This window comes from Chrysemys picta, chromosome 2 (assembly GCF_011386835.1).
Source record: "Chrysemys picta bellii isolate R12L10 chromosome 2, ASM1138683v2, whole genome shotgun sequence".
In the NCBI taxonomy this organism is placed as follows: domain Eukaryota; kingdom Metazoa; phylum Chordata; order Testudines; family Emydidae; genus Chrysemys; species Chrysemys picta.
This window is the reverse complement of record NC_088792.1, coordinates 115,838,623-115,862,531: the sequence shown is the minus strand read 5'-3', so window position 1 is coordinate 115,862,531 and position 23,909 is coordinate 115,838,623. Positions and strand designations below refer to the sequence as shown.

General features: G+C 40.9%; 1 protein-coding gene across 24 annotated transcripts in view; it reads right to left on the bottom strand.

Annotated features, from left to right (window-relative positions):
* Positions 1-23,909, bottom strand: part of LOC101951432 (poly(rC)-binding protein 3-like) — a 737,225-nt gene that overhangs the window by 56,943 nt on the left and 656,373 nt on the right. For all 24 annotated transcript variants that reach the window (XM_065584029.1, XM_065584026.1, XM_065584032.1 and 21 more), the window contains 3 exons: positions 10,486-10,509; positions 10,350-10,382; positions 5,290-5,406 (listed from right to left, as the gene is read on the bottom strand). In XM_065584029.1, coding sequence (XP_065440101.1) covers positions 5,290-5,406; positions 10,350-10,382; positions 10,486-10,509 — 174 coding nt within the window. The remainder of the gene's footprint in view (positions 1-5,289; positions 5,407-10,349; positions 10,383-10,485; positions 10,510-23,909) is intronic.

The window sequence follows — 23,909 nt, the reverse complement described above, 5'->3', positions numbered from 1 at the left end:
CGTGATCAGCTGTTCAGGAGGCACTGGAAGGGTAGGGGAGGAGCGGGGGCAGGGCACACTTGAGGGATGGGCTGGAATGGGCCGGGAAGAAGCGGAGTGGGTGCTTGGGGGAAGGGGTTTAGTGGGGGTGGAGCCTGAGGCGGAGCAAGGGTCAAGCACCCCTCGCAAATCACAAAGTTGGCACCTCTACCACGATCTCCTAAATACCAGGATAGCTGCCTAACCACTGAAGCATCCCTCCCATCAGTAGCCAACAAAGTGTCTGAGAGTAAGGGCTTGTCTATATAGGAAGCTACTGCATGGCAAGCCGGGATATGAATCTACTTGCTGTGCAGTACCGTCGCACAGGGACACTGCCACAGCACACTGAAAGTCTCAGAGCGTGGCTTCATAGAATATCAGTGTTGGAAGGGACCTCAGGAGGTCATCTAGTCCAACCCCCTGCCCAAAGCAGGACTAATCCCCAGACAGATTTTTGCCCCAGATCCCTAAACGGCCCCCTCAAGGATTGAACTCACAACCTTGGGTTTAGTAGGCCAATGCTCAAACCACTGAGCTATCCCTCCCCCCTTGGCATATTGCACGCTAAGCTGCACTCTAAGTCATGCGGTGCCCATGTGGAACATTACTGCATGGGAAGCTGCTGCGCAGTAGATTCACACCCTGGCTAGCTGTGCAGTAAATCTGCCATATGTAGAACCATTCTAGCTCAGTGCTCAGCAAACAGCCATGAGACTACTGGGCAGATCCTCAGCTGGTTTCTGACAATTTAGGCCAGGGGTAGGCAACCTATTGCACGGGTGCCGAAGGCGGCACGTGAGCTGATTTTCAGTGGCACTCACACTGGTGTCCTGGCCACTGGTCTGGGGGGCTCTGCATTTTAATTTAATTTTAAATGAAGCTTCTTAAACATTTTAAAAACCTTATTTACTTTACATACAACAATAGTTTAATTATATCTTATAGATTTATAGAAAGAGAGCTTCTAAAAACGTTAAAATGTATGACTGGCACGCGAAACCTTAAATTAGAATGAATAAATGAAGACTCGGCACACCACTTCTGAAAGGTTGCCGACCCCTGATTTAGGCTAACTGAGGATCTGCCTCTGAGTGTAGTATCAGTTTCATATTTGATATGAAAGCTGATCAGATAATTATCTGATTAACTCTTCCAACAGTTTTTTTCCCCAATTTTTACCCATCTAATGCAGCTGGGCAAGTATTTTGTGAATATTTGCAAATAAATATGGATTTTCACAACATTTTCCAAACACATTTTGGGAATATGTCTCTGCATTATTCACTGAGCTCTACCTGCTAATTACTGTATCGGGAGATAATCTCATGCGTTTGCAAGGTACAGATTTAGTGATCTAAGATGTCATTGCCAGCTGCAACTTCTATGACCGATGTTGATTTTTGCCATTTTTCATAGGCCTGGTTTTCCTCTAGATAAAAGTGCCTATTTTAGTCATCAGTGTGATCCAAACTTGGCTTGTTTAGCAAGCATATGAATTCATTAGCAACCTGCTAGAAAATAATATGTCTGTCGCCCTGAGAGATTGTTAAAGCTTATTGGTAAAAGGCAGGAAACAATACCAGTGCAGAAAAGTCTCTTTTAGGCCTGGCTTCCTTATACTAGGCTGTATGTTTTGATTATTTGCTGGTATTAGAAAGGCTGGGTTGTTTGAGGGCTCTCATGTCCTCCTAGGATGTATTTCTCCTCAATTAGATACCTGTAGTGTTGAAACGAAGATTTCACATAACTTTATCTTGAAAGCAAAAAACAGCATTGAGCTGGTATTCACTTGAGCACCAAGAGCATTTTGTTCAACCCCCAGTGCACCTCACTGTGTCAGACGCAATCCACAGAACTTAGTGACGGACGGATAGTACAAAGAGAAAGAAATATTATAATAGTTTATTCTGCCCAAAAGCATCAGTGAGTGAGGCTATGGGCATTAAGGAAAAGGACTGCCTATGGACTGCCTAGATCCAGAGGGTAACAACTTATGAATGATTTTAGCCAACTTGATAAAGGATGGATTCAGATTTAGAACAAGCTACTGCAACCTCAAAACCATAAAAGGGTGAACAGTTATTAGCTCTTACCAGGAAATGTCTTATGCTAATTTTCTATAGGTTTGGTTTGGGATGATCATTCATCCAGGTGATCCTTTAAAACACAGTCAGAGTGAGATTTTTGGCCAACCCAAATCCTGTACAACCCTGCTGAAGATAATGGAGTTGTTCTTTGTGGCAAGGACCATGTTGCTGTTGTTATGGATTTGTACGGGTGCCTAGCACAGGAGAGTCCTGGTCCATTATTGTGGCTCCTACGTGCTACTAGAGTAAAAATTACCGAGATAAAAGGTGGTTCACCTCCTCCCCAAAGTTGTTAGCAAACACATTTTAACTCTACTATATACAGGACAAATTGTATTTTAATGTGGGTTAGCTGGCTAAAGAGAATGCTAGGGAGGAGCTCTGGCTACAAAACACAAAGAACTAACATGGTTGTAACAATGTCAAACCTATTACACTATGTGTTAAGGGGCATGTGACGTCACATGAGCTAAATAAAGTTAGCTAGCACAATTTTTTTTTAAAAAAGTACCTCAGTTGAAAAAAGAAGACGTCAGTGAGTCAGCAGTTTCTACTGATTTGACGCTGATGAACTGAGAACAGGAAGTGCTTAGAGTATTCTGAGCAGAACTGAGTATCACCTTCTACACCTTTTAAAGCTATTTCCTTTATGCTGAGAGGTCACATGAGAACATGTGGCCATCTTCTGACATAATAAACTGAAGAAAAACAAATCAAAGCAGCTACTGGTGGTATGCCTATCTCCCCCCCCCCATACACATACCCCTTTCTCCAGGTTGGGGGAGGGGAGCCATTGGACAGGGGAGGGTTTCTTCTCACCTCTCCTTCCAAGGTCAGGGTATGCAACAGCAGAGAATAGATGGGTGACTGAATAGCAATTAAACAAAAATGCTACTATGCTAGCTGAATATTCATGCTATTGGTGAAATGAATGACTCAATTTGCTCACCCTCTGCCAAATGACACTGGGATTACTGTACCATCCTCAACCAGGACCGGATCCTGGCCCTGCCACTGAATTCTTTAACTATGTGGAATCACAAGCGTGCACACACCTGTGCATATCCTGTTCGGCCCCCTTCCCAAAACGCCACTCTGCAGCAGCTCAGAGGGTTGTGAGGATGACCCATTGGGACATGGACTGGATGTTTACTTAATATCTGGACAACACCTAGTGCAATAGAGACACGATACCTAGTTGGGGCTTCCAGAAATAAGTCAATTATTATTATAAACTTTGAAGCAGCAAACATTTAACAAGGTCAACTCTCATTTATCTCGCTTCTCTCCCACTATACACGAAGTACAATTTTAGCCTGAAAAAGGGTCTTCGCACAAACTCAGACCCAGCATTTCTTAGGGTGCTTTAGAGTTCTGCCAGCTTTTTCTCTAAACAGGATTTATGCTCTGAGAGCGAATTGATAAAGAGTTTTCTTTGGCGAGCATTTTATACCTTCTCGTACAGCCACACTTCTGGGTTGTTATGCCGTAGTTATGCTGTTAGCATAACTGGAAGGGAGAATAAAAGTATTTTATAGAGAAATGCAAGAAAACAATATTCTGATTTATGTTTTAAAAAAATGGCTGAAGAAATGTAAAACAAAAAGACGTGATATGTATCAAAACAGCAGCACATGATATTTCTATAGCTCATTTGCAATTTGTGAGACACAGTACTTTGTTACGCCTCCAAGAGTTATAGTTCTCTGATTGCCCATTTTTATCCATGGGGAACTTTCGAAATAACTATAATAAACAGAACTGGTTGCATGATGCAGACGTCATCCAAGCCCGGCTTCTAAATCTAAACGTGGCAAATTACATTTGAAGCAAATGTGGGTACTTTATAACATATAATGCACAGCTACTGTAGCAGCAATGAATGTAAATGACCTTTTTGACTAAGAACTGCCACATTGAGATACAAACCTATCACCTAAAATACAAGAGAGTCAATAAATAAAATATCTCAAATGCTGAAACCCAAACTTTCTTGCCCTTTGTTAGGTACAGCGCATTTAACGATGTCTTAGTTATTAGGCCTGACTCTGTATGGTGTTCAATGCCTTTGAGGGATGTTTCCACTGGTTTCAGTGGGGACTGAGAGTGACTAGCTCCTTGTAGGTATCCCTCGGCACTTTCTAGGATAGGGCCTTTATGGAGCCCTTTCCTCATAAAAGATACCAAAGTGTTTCATAATTCTCTTGGAATATGGCAACTATTTAATAGTATGCAGGAGCTGTACCCAACTGTTTAGGGGAGGAAGTGAAGAAAGCAACCATATATATTGAAACTGACTGGAGAACTTAGGCAGAATGTAATTGTCTGGGTTGAAGTTTAGCAAAAATGCCTCTTTGCTTTCGAGAAAAGTGCTACAAGAATATTATTCACCACATGTGAAAGGCCTCAGTTTTACATGTCATCTGAAAGATGGCACTTTCTAACACCATGGTGGGATACTGAGATAGTCATACTGATGCAGACAGAAGAGCACCCTTACTGTATTAGTACCAGCCACCACTTTCTACAGCCCCCTGGGGTCTTTCATGGAGGTTTCCCACCACAATACTGGGCATGTCTAATTCTACTTGGCCTGTGAAAGCTGATGTCCTCCAGCTGTGTATGTACATGTCTGCATACGTTTAATAGTAGAGGAGCCTCTTTTGTCTTATTTATTTTCAGTGTATTTATTGTATTTTAAAATCTGAAGTCTAAATATGGTAATTGGCAATGATATATTTTGCTTTTAATAATTTTAAAAAAAATCTTCCAGTTGAATGAAATCTATACTCTTTTTGATATAAAAAAATTTACATCACTATCAAGCTGATTCACACAGAAACCAAGTTATAAGTTATGCAATTATTCTTTTCAAATCAAAGCCACAATGGGACCAGAAATTTCCAAGACACTTTTTCCACCATTAGAGCACATTACTGGAAGCAATTGCTTTTCCCTAAAGTCTACGAAAAGCAAAAGAAATGATCAAACAGCTTGTAAATTGACCCATTATTTCTCTTCCAGTATTACTGCCAAAAGCATTTATAAAAACATAACCACTTTCATTGCCATTAAATAGAGCATTAAACAAATTATATTTAGCATTAAAGCAAACATGAGAAAATTCAGACAATATTTGTATTGCAACTGGAAGAGAGAAAAATGTATTTTATTTGCTTACCTCTTCAAATTTTAATGCAATCATAGAAAAAGCCTTAAAAATCGCATCTGTTGGGCCTGTTATTGTCACAATTCTTTCTGGACAGGAACCTTCTGAAATATTGATTCGAGCACCACTCTGTCAACAAGAACAAATATTTTTAAAGTACATTTTCTTTTGGAATGCAAAATAGGGATAGCTAGGTACTTATATGGCTTTCTTCACCATAGTAGGTGAGCAGCACCTAAGTAATTAAAAGTAACAACTGCAAAATAAATTCTCTCACTCTCCCTTTCCTACGTACAGGAATAAACTTGAACAGGACTAAAAACAGAATTCTGGGCATGAGAAATTTTTATTTAGCAAGCATCAACTAAATATATATATATAATTTCATCTCTGGACTGGATCCGAACTATTCACTTGAAAATGGTCTGTCTAGTTGGGGCTCCAGTTTTCTGAACAATCAGGGTAACTAGCACGATGGGCCATATTTGATAGGTCTTTAATTTATATCCTAGACTAAATTATTCTAATGAGTGCTTTGTACAAACGCATACAAAATAGGTAAGCTAGTGAGTACTGACCCCACTTACTAAAGAATCATCTAACGGTAACTGTAAGATACCAGTGCAGTAACACAGGCATGTCTCTTTAAGAGGAAGAGCCAGCAAGAAGGAAATAGGAAACCAGACATCTGGGAGACAGAAAACCTGATTCTCATTTAAACCATGGCCCCTTTATATCACTCTGGTGGGACAGATGCCCCTTAAAGTGGGTATAAACGTATTACACAGACTCCTTAATGTAATAAGAATCAGACCCAGATGGTTCAGGAAAGACCGAGACCGTGTAGTTTCTTTTTATTCCTGTACTTACTGCTGTTGAACGAGTTTTGTGTATCTTGCCTCTCTACATGACAGCAACCAAATATAACAACAAGCCATACTAATGGCAAAATCCTCCTGTCGCTGAATCTCCTGACAGGTATGCTGAATGTCTGCAAAGAGGCAAGGGCAACAGATACTTAATCTACTTTTGTCTGACAGGTGGACTGGAGAGTTGTGAATCTGCCTTGGGTTGGGGAGGGGTGAGGGGATTTCCAGATACACACTAATCATACATCAGTGTTTAGTCAATGGCGAGGCCTAGTTTTAACCTGGTTCAAAGTGTCTGGCTTCAGTTACCAAACACAAAACAGGCTTCTTAGGGCTGAATCCTGCAATGAGCTCCCCTGCTTCAGTGGGGCTCTGTGTGGGCACAGGAGTCTGCCCATGCAGAGCTGCTCCGAGGATCAGGGCATTCAGGGGTTACTCACCCTGACAATACTTAGAATATACGCCTAACGTGAATGGAAGTACTTTTTATGCGAGCAAGGTCGCGACGGTTTATGTGAAAGACTGTCCCACAATGCATCATTGTATCCAATGTTTTCCGAAAATCTCACATGGCAAAAGATCATTTAACTCTTGTTAGGCTTTCAGTCAAGTCGAAATGATTGAATCTGAGAGGTTACACTCTAGAGGAAAGCAGTAGGGATGCCAGTATTTTGTGGCAGCCTTATCCATGAAGTGAAAGGAATTTCACTGAACTGTAGTTTTCCAGCGACATATCAATTAGGCTGTGCCAGGCCCCTGGTAGCTTAGAGAATGACATAGACAGGCCAAGTAGTGTGCCGCTTCCCAAAAGATGGTGTGTTACTTGCTATCATCACATCTGCCAGAAAAGTCTAGATGAAAATAATTGTGTTCTATTTCTTTAAAGGAAAGTGCAAAAGAAAGTGGTCAGTTACAGGAATTATATGTAATTTCCTTTTTACTATTTATACAACGTTCACTTCAGAGTTTGAGGACTAAGATGATATGTCTCCATATCATGTTTATCCAGACAATCTTTGCCCTTATTCTTTTTAAAATCAACCTCTTAATACCAACAATTAGAGGGTATGCTTCTAGTGTCCTCAGGAGCATAAGGAGGAAAATTTCCATTTGTTGTGAAAAAATGAGACAAATTATTTTTTTTACAGCAACAGGTTGGATTGCAGGGATCAGGGAATAAGTTTTCAGAAAAAGAGTTATGGGGGGGGGGGGAAGGGAACGGAGATGGGGCTTCTCTTATGTAGATTCAACATACATACACAAAATCTGTGCCCACAGTTTTGCACTCACTTGTGGGCACAAATCTGAGTGGGTGGAGCTCTAGCTGCCTGTAGGTGGGAACAATAAGATTAGCACCAGCAATTCATTTTGATTAATTGATTATTGTTTGTTTAATGAATATCAGGGGCATCTGGAGCATCAGAAACACACCACTTACTTCTTTCATAAATCTAAATAAATACCTGTATTTAATGAGTCAACACATGGGTGAAAGTTGTGTCTGCAACTAGAGAGCTCTGACATCAGTCTGGCTGAAAAGAAACTCTTCAGTGCATGTATTTAAAGGTTTCAGAGTAGCAGCTGTGTTAGTCTGTATCCGCCAAAAGAACAGGAGTACTTGTGGCACCTTAGAGACTAACAAATTTATTAGAGCATAAGCTTTCGTGGACTACAGCCCACTTCTTCGGATGCATATAGAATGGAACATATATTGAGGAGATATATATACACACATACAGAGAGCATGAACAGACAACTCCCACCTGTTCATGCTCTCTGTATGTGTGTATATATATCTCCTCAATATATGTTCCATTCTATATGCATCCGAAGAAGTGGGCTGTAGTCCACGAAAGCTTATGCTCTAATAAATTTGTTAGTCTCTAAGGTGCCACAAGTACTCCTGTTCCTTTGTTTTTAAAGGGCATATCAGAGTATTCTTCTATACCGCATGTTTTAAAATTTCCTTATGGGAGACTTTCTACAAGTGCCTAGCAACAAAGCAACCGGCAGAATATGCAGTGCAGAAACCCCTAAAACTAAACTGAACATTTCTGGGTACATTCTCTATATAACTGTATTTTTTACCTTCAAAAAGGTAGATTGCCTCATCCTTTTAACAGACATTGGAACCCTGCAGGTTAGTTTCTGCCGACTCCCTGGGACAGATGTGACTTTTTAGGCTCCATCCTGAATATAAGAAAGGTGGGGTAGCCCTCTGAGGACAGGTAGATAGAGTCCTAGAATTTAAGGCCAAAAGGGACCACCAGATCATCTAATCCAGGGGTTCTCAAACGGGGGTCAGGACCCCTCAGGGGGTCACGAGGTTATTACATGGGGGGTCGCGAGCTGTCAACCTCCACCCCAAACTCTGCTTGCCTCCAGAATTTACAATGATGTTAAATATATTAAAAAGTATGTTTATTTTGAGACCCAGTGACCTAATCTGACCTCCTATATATCATGGACCACCAACACCACCCAGCACCTGCACATTAAAACCAACAACTGAAATTAGACTAATGTGTTACAGCCCTCAGGAGACTAAGCTGTTATGTGCCACAGGAAGAAAACAGGAGGGATCAATACCCAAGGCCCCTGCAATGGCAGAAAACTGACTGAGATATACCCAGATAATCCTGGCACAGAATCTGACTCCAAATTGCAGAGGAAGGCAACTCCTCTCCCCCAGGTCACTGCCAATCTGACCTAGGCAAAATTCCTTCCTAACCTTGCACATGGGATCAGATAGACCCTGAACATGTGAGCAAGAGCCAGCCAGCCAAGCACCCGAGAGAGAGAACACTCAAAGCTTCAGCCCACACAGTGCAGTGTCCCAACTCCATCTGTGGCCATCTTTGATGCCACAAACAAAACAAAACAACAACAAAGAAAAAAACACCATGAAAACAAACAAAACCCAACAGCAAGAATACATGACAGTGGTGTGGGGAACCCTTCCTGACCCCTGCAAGTGACTCGCTGAAGCCCTGGATTTAGGGCCTGGGACAGACAGGCTGATGGGAAAGTAAACCTATGAGCAGCCAAGCCTAGGGAGTTGATTTTGAGTGAGATTTATGCGATTTCAGCTTTGAATTTATCTTTTTGTTTATAAATCCAAACTCCAGGAATGGGGGAAAGGTGCCTTTTTTGCATCTTTACAAACGTATGATGTCTCCAGTTTGCAGGTTTATCTTCATATCACCAAGTGTTGACAAAGGGAGTGGTTAGAGGTGAGCCTGTACCATATGACCACTCCAGTTCTGAGAGAGATCCAGACTTTTTGGCTGGCCCCCACCTCCATAATGTGTCAATCCAAATCCCTGAATTCAACACCTACCCCTAATCCTAAACTTTGGAAAATTTAGCTCTGGAGCCAAACTCCTCAATCTGGGCCCAGGCCCAGGAGTTATGAATGTGAGTCAATGGGAGAATAGACCCCTAAGAGTTTCTGTGACACTTAGGCCAGGTCTACACTTGGGGGTGGGGGGGGGGGGGGGGATCGATCTAAGTTATGCAACTTCAGCTATGTGAATAACATAGCTAGAGTGACCAGACAGCAAATGTGAAAAATCGGGACAGGGGTGGGGGGTAATAGGAGCCCTATATAAGAAAAAGACCCAAAAATCGGGACTGTCCCTATAAAATCGGGACATCTGGTCACCCTAAACATAGCTGAAGTCAGCATACTTAGATCAACTTACCGTGGTGTCTTCACACGGTGAGTCGACTGCTGCTGCTCCCCGTCGACTCCGCCTGCGCCTCTCGCGGTGGTGGAGTACAGGAGTCGACGGGAGAGCGCTCGGGGATCGATTTATCGCATGTAGCCTAGACGCGATAAATCGACCCCCGCTGGATTGATTGCTGTTTGCCGATTAGGCGGGTAGTGTAGACATACCCTCAGAACCCTACTGACTAAATAAGCTCTGAGACAATAGGGCTACAGGCACAGTGCTATAGAAATTATCCACTTTTAGTTTCCTTTAAAGGAGACAAAAAACCTGAGACAGCTTTATGGGAAACTTATATTAAGAAAAACTGTTTAATTTTGGCTTGTACATTTATGTATTAAAACACCACCTCATATAATAATAAATAGTTAGTATTAATCTTTTCAGGCCACTTGGTGGCACTGTTATTCCATACACCTCTAGTTATACTCTGACACAGAAAGAAATAAAGACATCAAAGTTTATCTCTTACCTCCTCCCTCATCTTCTTAACTGTCTCCCCTTTCTGTTAAATAAATGGGGAAAAATTAGTCCCTATTGCAGTGGTCAATTGATACAGAATATTGAGACATGAATTTTAAAAAAAATCCTTAAAGTAAATTACTGACCTTTCCAATAATGCTCCCAACCTCCTGGAACAGGGAAAAAAACAACACAGTAAGTGAATATTTATGAGTACAAAAAGAAGAAATGTTAATTAAACAATATTTCACTATAAAGTTCATTCTGAAAACAAAGGTGGGCAAGGCAGACCAGTCACATTTCACTAGCTACATTTTTAGTCCATACAAATATGCACTATAAGAAGGAATGGACTAAGAGCTCCTATTGCAATATATATACATGACACACAGGAGTTTACTGCTGTCATGGGGAAAGCCCCACTGCCTCGAAAGTAGCCCTGAGCTAATGCAGCATTCTGTCACTGTAAATACCGAGACCTTATTTTGGGAAATAAGAGATTCAGAATTGACTGTGCTGAACAATCTTCTGGAAAAATTGGGAAGATACAGCCTTCATGTTCAATGGTGATCTCTTTGAAGGCAAGTATCAGAGGGGTAGCCGTGTTAGTCTGGATCTATAAAAGCAGCAAAGAGTCCTGTGGCACCTTATAGACTAACAGACATATTGGAGCATGAGCTTTCGTGGGTGAATACCCACTTCTTCGGATGACATGCATCCGAAGAAGTGGGTATTCACCCACGAAAGCTCATGCTCCAATACGTCTGTTAGTCTATAAGGTGCCGCAGGACTCTTTGCTCTTTGAAGGCAGATGCTTCTTCTTTTTTCAGCAAGTAATGAATAGAAATGGATTATGGTGAAATCAGGAGTTATTGTATAAACAACTGCTGGCCTGTCATTCTCAATCCCTCCAGTGAGAGCTTCCCAAACGAGTGATTGCTAATCAGCTGTTAGACATTGTGATGGTGGCTAACGGGGTTACTAAAATCCTAGGTGGAGTCGTATAAAATGTCCAGAAAAAAACCCTTCAAACATGCAATGGGAGAATGATGTGGAAGTTCACATCAACGTTTTTTAAACTAGGCACACACAAGCAGTAGGGAAGCAAAATGGAAGCTAATAACCATAAAATGAACACCATGGGCATTGTGCTAGTTGCACAGGTTTGATCCAGGAGTGAAAAACAACTGTTGGAGATGAGACCAGCTAAGGGAAAAGCTAACTCATATTCTGTGATTAGTCTCCAAAATCAGCTTCCACTGGTTAAAAAGAGTTAGACATGATTAATCTGATCTGGAGAGCTGATCTGCAGCTAGTATTTTCACCTGACTTGTTCTGAATCACAACCACCAGAGTAGATTTAAGAAATGGCTATCCATTACTTTTTCCCGTGAAAAAGGCTCATTTTATGACCAAAGGCTACTAAAGTCATCTCCACAATTCAAGACTGGTGCAGTGACCTTGTGGAAGTTCTTTCTTTCCAATGAATAATGGAACACATACAAAATGAAGCAGCCAGGGCTTGTGGCTCTTCTAGCCACATCTGCAAAACTGAGGACAGCTGCAGATGTTCTGTGAGTGGAGGAGCTCCAATTCAGCAAGCTGCTTCAACATATGCTTAAATCCCATTCATGTTGATGGGATATACGCACATGCTTAAAGTTACATACATGCTGAAATGCCTTGATGAACAAGGCCTTGAAGACCCCAGTCTGCCTCCATGCTGACTGCTCTGAACCTGGAACTCCTCAGGCTTATTCTCAAAATTTACCTCTCTTGGTTTTGTTTTCTTCTTTATTACCCCTCCTGTTAGCTGCTTGGAAACTCTACTTCATTCCCCTGTATTCAGATGGGCTTCTTATGTGCTCTGTGGAACTACAATTTTACATGTTGTGTGGAGTGGACCTACATGCTAATATATTTATATAAGTGTTATTTTGCTAGTTATTGTGTTAGCTTAAGTGTTAAGTATCTTGCATGAGTGTATCTAATGATCTGTACATATATATAGACCTTCAGGAGTGTATGAATCTATATCTATGTATACATAAAAATTACTATTTAGTGTTTAGCAGTCCAGTAGCCCATCTTGACAAGGACTATACGAGGCTGATTATGTATGAAAAAAGGGAGAAAATCTGTTTAATAATGAAGTTCCTAAATTCCCAGATATTTTTTGGACCATATAAGCAAGTAAAAAAAAAAAAGTTCTTTCTCAGGGATGAATTGACAGCTCTAGTCCTCTCTCCAGCAAAGCTAAATTGGTCAGCACCAGTCCTCTCTCCAGCAAAGCTAAATTCACATAAAGTTCAGAAACAGCATATATTTCTAATTCTGATGGGAAAGCCTTTCTTTTTTCTCAGATAGAAATCAGAGGGTTCTTTAGCTAATTTGGAGAATGGGTCTCATATTGGGTTTTCTGGTTTGTCATACTTGTAATGGTTCCTTATATAGCTCAATGTTTGTTTCATATAGATTCTTATGTCACTAAGAATAATGTTTAGTGCTTTCTGGAATATCTAAAATTATTTTTATAGTGTTGAAGTTTCATTATTTTGTTTTCTGCTCAAGGTGATTTTTTATGACTCTTTTTTACCTTAATAGAACATTTCTACAATTTATTTATTGCAGAAACATATTATGCTGTGGTTAGTTGATTATGATACCTAGACTCATGGTGACAAATTCAGCTCTGGTGTAAATGGGTGCAACTCCCATTGATTTCAGTTTGGTGTTTGATTGAGATGTCTTATAATGTACATGTATATTTTTATGTTCTGAAAATTTGATGCATTATATTTTTCAGTGCTCACCACATAAACTATACTTAAGTACATATATTTGTTCCATATGGTCAATTTCAGATTGATTTACTTTCCTATTATCTACTCATTAACATATTGGAAAATATAGCACAGCATATATTAAAACTCCTATCAATCAGAAATAACAGGAGCAAATATTCTTAGTGCATGGGAAGAGTTTTTGGACGGCATGATGTAGAGTGTTTACCTGTATACTTTTCTCCAATACACTCCATAATCCCTTCAAAAGGCACCCTTTGACTGCCTGTCAGGGACTAAATGCAGTGTAATAGGGGTGTGGAATCAATGTGCATAGCAGTGTGGCCTGTGTGAGTTATTACTGCTACTCTATGGAGACTATTTCCTATAGAAAGTGGCGTGTCAGGCTGCTACAGGTGATGCACTCCACACAGCCATGCATATTACCTACTAATGGCAGCTCCGGTTTCTGACACCTAAAAAAGTTTGAAAGTGAAAAGATGCCACCCCCTTGGCCTCCTGAATTTCCTCCCTGAAGTATACATAAATAGTGAGATTCATTTTGCTTTTCTGAAAAATTAGCTAACTTTTGTAACTACATACCCAGCTCTTTCAGACCAGCATTACATTTGCTTCTCACTGATCAATTGAATCGTTATCTGTGATAAGATCAAATATCCTAAACCACTATTTTTTTCCTCTTTCTTCTATAAATAAGCAAAAGGCTGTCTTGTGGGCCTATGCTCTCTTTGAATCAATCAGTCCCCATGCACTGATTTTCAAAATGTATAGCTGAACAGTGTTTATACGTATGTCTACACTTTCCCAAAGGACCTGTGATTTTTGGTGCCTATCTTGAAACCCATCAAAGTGGCCTGATTTTTAGAAAGTGTGGAGCACCTGGCCTTTCAAGTTATCTCAGATTGGGCCCCCCAAATGCTGAGGCACCCCAAATATCTAGTCACTTTGGAAAATCCCACTCAATTGACCAGAGTGTGTCAACAGTATTTCACATTGTGCCTATGACCACGCTTCTCACCAGTAAGCTATATCTAAGTAGTTAAAAATGTAACAAAAATGACACGATGCAAACCTTGTATAAAGCCATATGTTACTAGAAAATGGAAAATGTTGTCAACCATTGGTTTGTTCTACGAAAAGTATAATGGATAAGTTGTTTTTTACATTTTCAATTACTTAGTCATCATTTCAGTGGGCAACAGAAGGAAAATCAATGTTAAAAATGAGGGATGTTTTACTTAATGCTAAGAGGTAGACACACACTATTATTTTCACACCTAATTCACATGATGGATTAGATATGGGATGAGTTCCATGCCAAATGAGCAATCCAGAGGCACAGGGTCTTAGCACAAAACAGAACGCATTACCTATGCCACCCTATTGCTAATGCAACAGAAAATTAAAACAAAAAACAACTCCTTACAATCCAAGTGATTGACAGAAATCTTGACAGTGCAATTGACTAATCTGGGCTTCTGAAACACTTAGTCAAACAGTAAGAGAGAGAGAGAGCTATTTCTCTAATGAGCTAATAGTTATGCCTTCCGCATAGCAAGGAAAACAAATTAGTCATGTTAAAAAAAAACAGGAAGCTTAACAAATGGTAACAAAGCTTGGCATAAAGAGTAACCTTTAGACTGCTAACATGATGTGTGAAGTTCCATCATTTTTCTAAATATTGCCAGTTTAATAATCATTATAGCACCATCAATCTCAGGAGTAAAAAACAGCCCTCCCCCAACCTCACAATAAACCAGTGATCATTCTGTTATAAAATCCTGCTACCAACTTTACAGTGTTGTTGAAACACTAATCTGACAGGAGCCTTAATCTAAATTCATTTATGGACGTGAAAACCATTTTAAAAGTCACAATAATATCATACATTGATGCTTTCATCCCAAAGCATTTGACAAACGACAAGCAACATCCTAAAGCCTTTATTCCCTTATTACGCAGGTGAAGCTACTGTTGCACTTTGATATTAATTTTGCACCAGCAAAACCATCAGGATTAAGCCATGTATAAAGCCAACTATTAATGTACCTGAAAAAAACACACAGTAAATTACATATTCCATAACTCAGTTCATCTACCTTGAAAGAACGAATGACTGAGTCAGTCAGGGTAACTGGTGATCCATGTTTATGTATTCAACATCTGATACTTAAGACCCCAATTCAACAAGGCCTTTAGTGGGACTGCTCCTGTGCTAAAAGTGAGGCATATGCTTGAGCACCTTCATCAGTTTCTACAGCTGCCTGGCACTTACGTTATGGCCATTCTGAAAGAGAAGACACTACGTATTCCATCCTTTTGCGTTGCAGAAGCTTTTATAACACATCCTACTTCTATTTGGCTCTCAGGCTAGTAATTTGTATAAAATTTCACCACAATTATCTACTGCAACCTTCTACTATCTTCCTTCCAGTGCTGGTGGTACTAGTGATGACAGTCCCTGTGCCCACCCACTGTACGAAATCAGTAGCAATGGAAACAGTGCCTTCTGCTTGTATCAATTCATTGTATCTGTGCACTGATCAGAATACCATGCTTGCCAGATACAAGAAATTTTTGTCATGTGGTTTATTTTTTGGAAGGTGCAGCACCCACTGACAATAAGAAAATGTCTTGATTGCTAACACTCTTCCAATGAATCACTCCCTTTTGTCAGACTGGCAAAGTAGTAAGGGACTCTGGGCTGTCACTGAAATTAAGTGCACTATCAATCAATCATAAATACCTTGCCAGTGTTCACAAGAAATAGAAAGTACAGAACGAACATTGGCATTTTTCCTCCTTGGATTAACTTGCTGAGAAGTCAACTCTCAAAGATGCTTTCTTTTACATTATATATTAACGTGAAATGGATAAAAATTAGAGGAGGTTATTTATTTCATGATAGCAGAGGAGCTGGTGATATTTTGTTTTACAGACCTGTCAGGGACAGATTATATAGACATGTGTGGAAAAAGAGGCTCCAGATTATTCTGTTGTAAAAAAAAAAAAGTCCATGAAGGCAAGACTGTGCGGTGTATAATGAATGAAAGTGAGATGTTCTCTCTGTTTTTTATCTTGCCTGTATTAGTGTCTTTAAGTGTGAGTGAGAAGAATGATGGCCATTGATGTTAGGTGTGCCCTGCTGGGACATGGTAGGTCTCTTTTTTCAGAGGTGCTGAGCACCCACAACTCTAGCTGACATCAATGCTGTTGCAGGTGCTTAGCACTACTAAAAAGGTCCAGGATATTTAAATGGGGGCACCCAAAAACTGAGACACAGTTGAAAATGTAGCTGCTAAGTACACTTGTCTAATTTACTGATATTGTGACTATGAGGATAGAGTTGGAATGTTTCACCCCGTCAAAAGGTCAGAGATCGAAAAGCCCTGTTAGATCATCAGATATTTCCCCCTGCTAATGGAGGATTGTTCCCTATAGTACATTTGCTTGTATTTTATCCAGCTTTGTTTTAAATATTCCAAGCAATGGTGCTTCCAACACTTCCCTTAGGAGACTGTTTCAGAGCCTAATAACTCTCACTGCCAGGCAGTTTCCCCTAGTGTTTCGGCTAAAATTCCTTTTTCTTTAGCCTTTATTGTTACAATTACTTATTATTTTACCCCATTATTTCTAGTTCTAATTCCTTGTACCACTCAAAATAAATTACATTCCCTTCTTGGTGTTTATTTTCTTCATAGATTTGCAAACTTATTTTCTCCCTCATCATAACTTAACAAAGCTATTAGCTCTTTACATTTCTCTTCCCAATCTCTTCAGCCACCTATTTTTTTTCTTGCTTTTCTTTGAGCTCTCTCCTATTTTCCAACATCTTGACCATGATCTAGTACCTAGAACTGAGTACAATATTCCAGGTATGTTTTCGCCAGAGCCATAGAGAGAGGTACCTATTGCCTCCCTGTCCATTGACCAGATGACTCTGTAGATGCAGCCCAAAACTGCACTCATATTTTTGACTACAATGTCACCGTGTTGCAATCAAACTCATTTCTGTTGTTCTAATCTTTCCCCAATGATACATACAATATGATGGGGACTAATTTAGCTACAACTAATCAGGAAAGAGATCTTGGCGTCATTGTGGATAGTTCTCTGAAGACGTCCACGCAGTGTGCAGCGGCAGTAAAAAAAACAAACAGGATGTTAGGAATCATTAAAAAAGGGATAGGACAGAGAATATCTTATTGCCCTGATATAAATCCATGGTATGCCTACATCTTGAATACTGTGTACAGATGTGGTCTCCTCATCTCAAAAAAGATATACTGGCATTAGAAAAGGTTCAGAGAAAGGCAACTAAAATGACTAGGGGTTTGGAACGGGTCCCATATGAGGAGAGATTAAAGAGACTAGGACTTTTCAGCTTGGAAAAGAGGAGGCTAAGGGAGGATATGATAGAGGTATATAAAATCATGAGTGGTGTGGAGAAAGTGAATAAGGAAAAGTTATTTACTTGTTCCCATAATATAAGAACTAGGGGCCACCAAATGAAATTAATGGGCAGGAGGTTTAAAACAAATAAAAGGAAGTTCTTCTTCACACAGCGCACAGTCAACCTGTGGAACTCCTTGCCTGAGGAGGTTGTGAAGGCTAAGACTGTAACAGGGTTTAAAAGAGAACTAGATAAATTCATGGAGGTTAAGTCCATTAATGGCTATTAGCCAGGATGGATAAGAAATAGTGTCCCTAGCCTCTGTTTGTCAGAGGGTGGAGATGGATGGCAGGAGAGAGATCACTTGATCATTGCCTGTTAGGTTCACTCCCTCTGGGGCGCCTGGCATGGTCACTGTCGGCAGACAGGATGCTGGGCTGGATGGACCCTTGGTGTGACCCAGTATGGCCATTCTTATGTTCTTATCTTAACCTATATTATTTAGTAACAACAGGTCTACTTTCTCTCCAATTTTTCTTTCCTGCCTGTACCCCCTCTCTATTGGTAAATGCTCTTCTTATTCTCCTCACGCCATCTGGCTTGTATTAATTCATTTCTGGTTTTTATTTTTGCAATCTTTAACTTTTTCCTGCAGGCTTTAACTGACTCCCTGTATGCTTGTTTGGTTTCCTGCACACTTTGCTATTCCCAGTATAGCTTGGTTTCTTTTTCACCTCAGATCTTTGTGCAATCCCTTATGAAATCACACAAGTCTCTTCTTGTTTCTTACATTCTTCTTTTACAGAAGAATTGAAGCCTGCTGGGCCTTAATTAAAGTCTTTTAGGCTGCCTTAGCCTTGTGCCGGACTGGCAGATTTGAATATTTCCTCCTATTCCACATTATACACTTGATTTTTAAACCTCTCCCTAAATTGCTTTCCTGAAATCCAACACCCTTCTGCTGATGCCATACGGATCTGAATTCAGCCCTTCATGGCGAATCTTCAGGGTTTCAGACAGCCTGTTAACACTGGCTGTGTACAAGTCCAAACCATTTTAAAGTCATGTAATAATTCTCCAGTACAGTGTAAATGCTTCCTTGGAGTCCTTTTAGTTTGGGCACATGATGCTCAGAATTGGAACAGAGCTAGTTCTGCGGGGTGTTGGCAGAGCTGCATGGGAAAGCCTTTACAACACTGCACAGTGCTTGACCTCATTACTGTTGGCATTAGGCAAGAAAATCAGCCTTCCAAAATTCATGAGAATACAAATTTTCCAAAATGTGAACAGGAAAATGAAAGTGAAATATCAAAAGCTCCAAAGAACCTACCCTAATCTATTTTACGGGCAATTATGAAAAGTTGACTTTTGACACACACAAAAAGGAACAGCTCTTTTGGCACTTTAACAATGTATCCAGTTGATGCCTACTGAGGCCTCTGACAGCTGGGGATGGCACATGCACTCTATATTTGCATACTATAAGTCCTATCCAAAAATGTTAATTTAATGCTGGTGATAGATGCTATCTTGACAGTAATGGAAACTGATGTCCTCTCTTTATCTACAAAACAGGAACGGGTAATAGCAGTGCAACAATAACACTGCCATCCTACCCCGGCCCTGGCCTGAAAGTTCCACCTTTAGGAGGGGAAAGGTGATTTAATTTCTGGGCCCGTTCAAACTTTAGTCTCCATGCTGAGACGGCCAGCAAGGATACTAATAAGTAGGGCTGCAGAACCCTACTCTCTCCTGATTATTCATTTTAGGCATGAATATAAACCAAATCCCAAGCTCAGCCTGGCAGAGAGTAATTTTTTACAATGTGGCCTCGTCTACACTGGGAGGCGGGGGGGAGAGGGAGACGAATCGACCTAAGTTACGCAACTTCAGCTACAAGAATAGCATAGCTGAAGTCGACGTATCTTAGGTCGACTTACCTCATGTCCTCATGGCGCGGGGTTGACTGCCGCCACTCCCCCGTCGACTCCGCTTCCGCCTCTCTTTACGGTGGAGTACAGGAGTTGACGGCAGAGCGATCGGGGATCGCTTTATCGCGTCTACACTAGACGTGATAAATCGATCCCTGATAGATCGATCACTACCCGCTGGATGACTACCCGCTGATCCGGCGGGTAGTGTAGACGTACCCTAGGACTGAAGAGGCTAAGAAGCAGTTTTGGGCCCAGGTGACTGCCCCACCGCACCTACAAAGTATGTTCCAGCTAGAGGAAGGATCTTAAAAGAGAGCCAGATAGCTCAGGCAGGGTAGGAGGACAGACCTATGTTGACAGCTCCTGAACAAGGGTGTTGCAGAAGCCCTCATTACAAGGAAGGGGCTTCCAGCTGACCCCGAAGGTTCAAATTACTCTTTATTTTTGCTGCCTTATGTTAGACTTTGAGGATAGGTGAACGGTGGAAGTGACCCAGGGAAGCAGTTTCAAGGCATTGGAGGGTGCTTGATATTGTTACCTCTCATAGGGCTCAGGGCCAGAGCTGGGTGGAATGGGAAGAACTGGACTCTCCTACCAACTCCCTGTGCCCAGTGTTATGGAAAGGAGCATGTTCCTCCTTTCCCACCCCTCCTTGCAGGAGTGAGGAGAGGGTAAAGATGCTGAGAGCCCTGAGGTGAGGCTAAACCCTGCACAAGGGTTCGGAGGTGGGCTGAAGACCCTTTCTGTTGTGAGGATATGGGATTCTTCCTACCTCTTTAGATTTTGTTACTCTGAAATGGGGGGAATCAAACTGGTGACTCTGCTGGAGAGTCGAGTCGTCATCCCCAAAAGGCGGGCTTTCACATTATTGGAGGAGTTGCCGATGGTAGGCACTGGAGATGGGGGGGAAAGGTAGGCACTGGAGATGGGGGGAGGCACTTCAACCTAACCACTAGGTGATGTTATCAGTAAGCCCAGCCCCCCATCACATGCAAATACATTATCAAGGCTTCCCAGCTAGTCATGAATCCCAGGAAATAACCTGTGCCTTAATCAATACTGCTTATCATTATAAACACGGCTGCATTTCAACCTGGCAGAAATGCAGTGTGGAAGACTCACATTCAGCTCCTTCATTTATTCCCTTGCTCCCCACTAGCACTGCTATCTAGTGGGCCCCTGTGGTTGATACAGCAATGACAACAGGCTCCAGAAGCAATTACATGAACATATAAGGGAGAGTAAAACATGGTATGTGAATTGAATGAGTCATCTCTCTCTGCAGGGGGTGGGGATGGAGGGAATGTGCTTCATATAAATAGGAGCATGAGGAAAAATGGAATAAAAGAGATGCAACAGGGAGAAATTTAACTTATGCTAACAGTACTTGAAAGAATAGTGGCAGTTATTATAATATATATATATATATATGACCTGGGAATTTATTGTCGCTCCATAAAAGACTTGTTAGATACAATTAATGTCTGTTTATGGGTCTGATTTCTCTCACACTGTTTAAGATCAGAAATAAATCCACTGATTTCAATGGAATTACACTTCGTAAAACTGGACAAAGTGAGATCAGACTCAGGCCCAAAGAGTCCTCCCTTGCTATCTCTTTTCCACTCTTCCTACCTCTCTGGCCTACACAAAGCTGCATTCTGCACTGACCTACACGCTGCGAAACCCCACTGGATTTCTCTTTCTCTCTTCTCTCTCATCCCCGTAACAATGTCTGTTGTCAAGTTCAGGTTTCTTTACACATCAGATAATGTAATTCTACTCTGTGAGAATGACTGACATAGCTGCCAGATTTGTGTAGCTCCATGTGTTGCATTTATACTAATTATTTGTGAATATGCAACTATTTGGCATAGTTGCAAGTAATTTGTATATGACCATAAACTTCCGCTTAAGGTCAATATACCCAGCCCCAAGCAACGGCAAGGGTAGGAGATTGAGCTGCACAAAATTTGGCAGCCCTGGCAGATGGGCGGGAGGTAAAAGATATCTGGGGAATAGGAAGGTGCTGGGCTGGGGAACTTCAGTACCCGGAAAGATAATGGAGCAAATAATTAAGCAATCAGTTTGCAAACACCTAGAAGTTAGTAAGGTGATAAGCAGCAGTCAGACTGGATTTGTCAAGCCAACCTGATCACTTTCTTTTAAACGGTAATAAGCCTTGTGGCTAGGGGGGAAGTGGTAGATATGGTACAGCTTGATTTTAGTAAGGCTTTTGATACTGTCTTGTGTGACCTTCTCATAAACAAACTAGGGAAATATAACCTAGATGGAGCTACTATAAGGTGGGCGCATAACTGGTTGGAAAACCATTCCTAGAGTGTAGTTATCAGTGGTTCACAGTAAAGCTGGAAGGGCATATTGAATGGGGTCCTGAAGTGATCAGTTCTGGGTCCAGTTCTGTTCAATATCTTCATCAATGATTTAGATAATACATAGAAAATACACTTACAAAGTTTGCAGATGATAACAAGCTGGAGGGCTTGCAAGTGCTTTGGAGGATAGGATTAAAAGTCAAAATGATTTGGACAAACTGGAGAAATGGTCTGAAGAAAATAGGATAAAATTCAATAAGGAAAATGCAAAGTACTCCATTTAGGAAGGAATAATCAGCTGCATATATACAAAATGGGAAGTAACTGCCTAGGAAGGAGTACTGCAGAAAGGGATCTGGGGGTCATAGTGGATCACAAGCTAAGTATGAATGAACAGTGTAACACTGTTGCAAAGAAAGCAAACATCATTCTGGGATGTATTACCAGGAGTGTTGTAAGCAAGACACAAGAAGTAATTTTTCCGCTCTACTCTGCACTGATTAGGCCTCCACCGGAGTTTTATGTGCAATTTTGGGTGCCATATTTAAGGAAAGATGTGGACAAATTGGAGAAAGTCCAGAGAAGAGCAACAAAAATGATTAAAGGTCTAGAAAATATGACCTATGAGGGAAGATTGAAAAAATTGGGCATCCAAGTATGGCAGAGCCCCAAGAAATGGAGTAGTTAGCAACTGGCATAGCTGGTGCTGCTGGGATATTTTATAAACTGGCTGGGGATTCTGGCACAGCTTGTGAGCTGGGGAAGGACTCCAGCGGGGGCTCACACCACATCAATACTTCACAAAAGTGGAAACAAAAAACATTTTTTAAAAAAACTAAGGAAATTCCCAGACACAAAATGTAGGTACGATAAAATTATAGTTGTGAATACACAGGCTCCTTATTGGGGGAGGAACTTGAAAGAACATCATAGTTTTATAGAACAAAAGTTGAAAACTATATACAATTCAAACATTTGAAATAGGGAAATGGAGTGTTAGGGTATTCTAAACAACCTTAATTCTGTCCCCATTTTCCCTGCTCCATCTCTGCTGAACTTTATGGAACATGAGCCTTATGCCTGAATACAGAAAATCTTTCTCACTGACAATATAAGCTCTATACGCCTCTACTTTGTATCATCCTTAATATATGGCACGTACAACCACTTCCATGAAAGACCAGAGACTGTCCTCTGATTCACCATCCCTTGATAAGACTGCAGTAGAAACATCTTGGTCCTGATCTTGCTCAGAGGGGTTTCACACTGCTGTGACTCCACTGACTTCAATGGAGTTTTTTCTGATTTAATCTAGCGATGAGATGAAAATCAGGCCTCCCCTATCTCTTACATGTCATATACATACACTGAAGATGTAACCAGCTCTCTGTACAGCATTACTTCCCTCATGCCAGCCAGTGGAATTTGTTTTTACAATATTAACCTTCTATGCTGCAAAATGGTTAGCCTCCTGGTGTCTGTGGACATCTTCCCTTTGGAGTTCAGCAGTGTGTATTATGCTACATAAGGTGCAGTGGACATGGTTAAAGAAGTCATCCTCCACTTAAAAGTCCATATGCAAACTACCCAAGTATATGTGTTTAAAATGTCCAAAGCCACCAGGGTTTACAGCTGAGCTAATTAATCTTACATAGCCTTGGTCTACACTACAAATGTATATTAGTATAACTACATCGCTCAGGGTTGTGTAAACAGCACTATGTTGACTGGAGGGCTTCTCCTGTCAACATAGCTACTGCCTCTTGGGGAGGTGGAATACCTATGCTGACTGGAGAAGGTCTCCTGTCAGTACAGGTAGAGTCTTAACTGCACTGCTGTAGCGCTTAGTGATGTGTAGACAAGTGTAGTGTAAGATGTCTATTTGTGAAATACAATGCAGACGTCACAAGCATATTAATCTCCTAATGTAGGAGTTCAGAAGGTAACACAATTATAGGGACAGAGTTAAAGATGGATTTCCATACATTTCAACTTTAAAAAATATATTTATTTTACTCAGTAATAAAATTGGAAAACCAGGACATTCTATGATTTTTAACAATGTCCTTTAATTCTCCCCCTTTGCCTGTAAGTTATGAATCC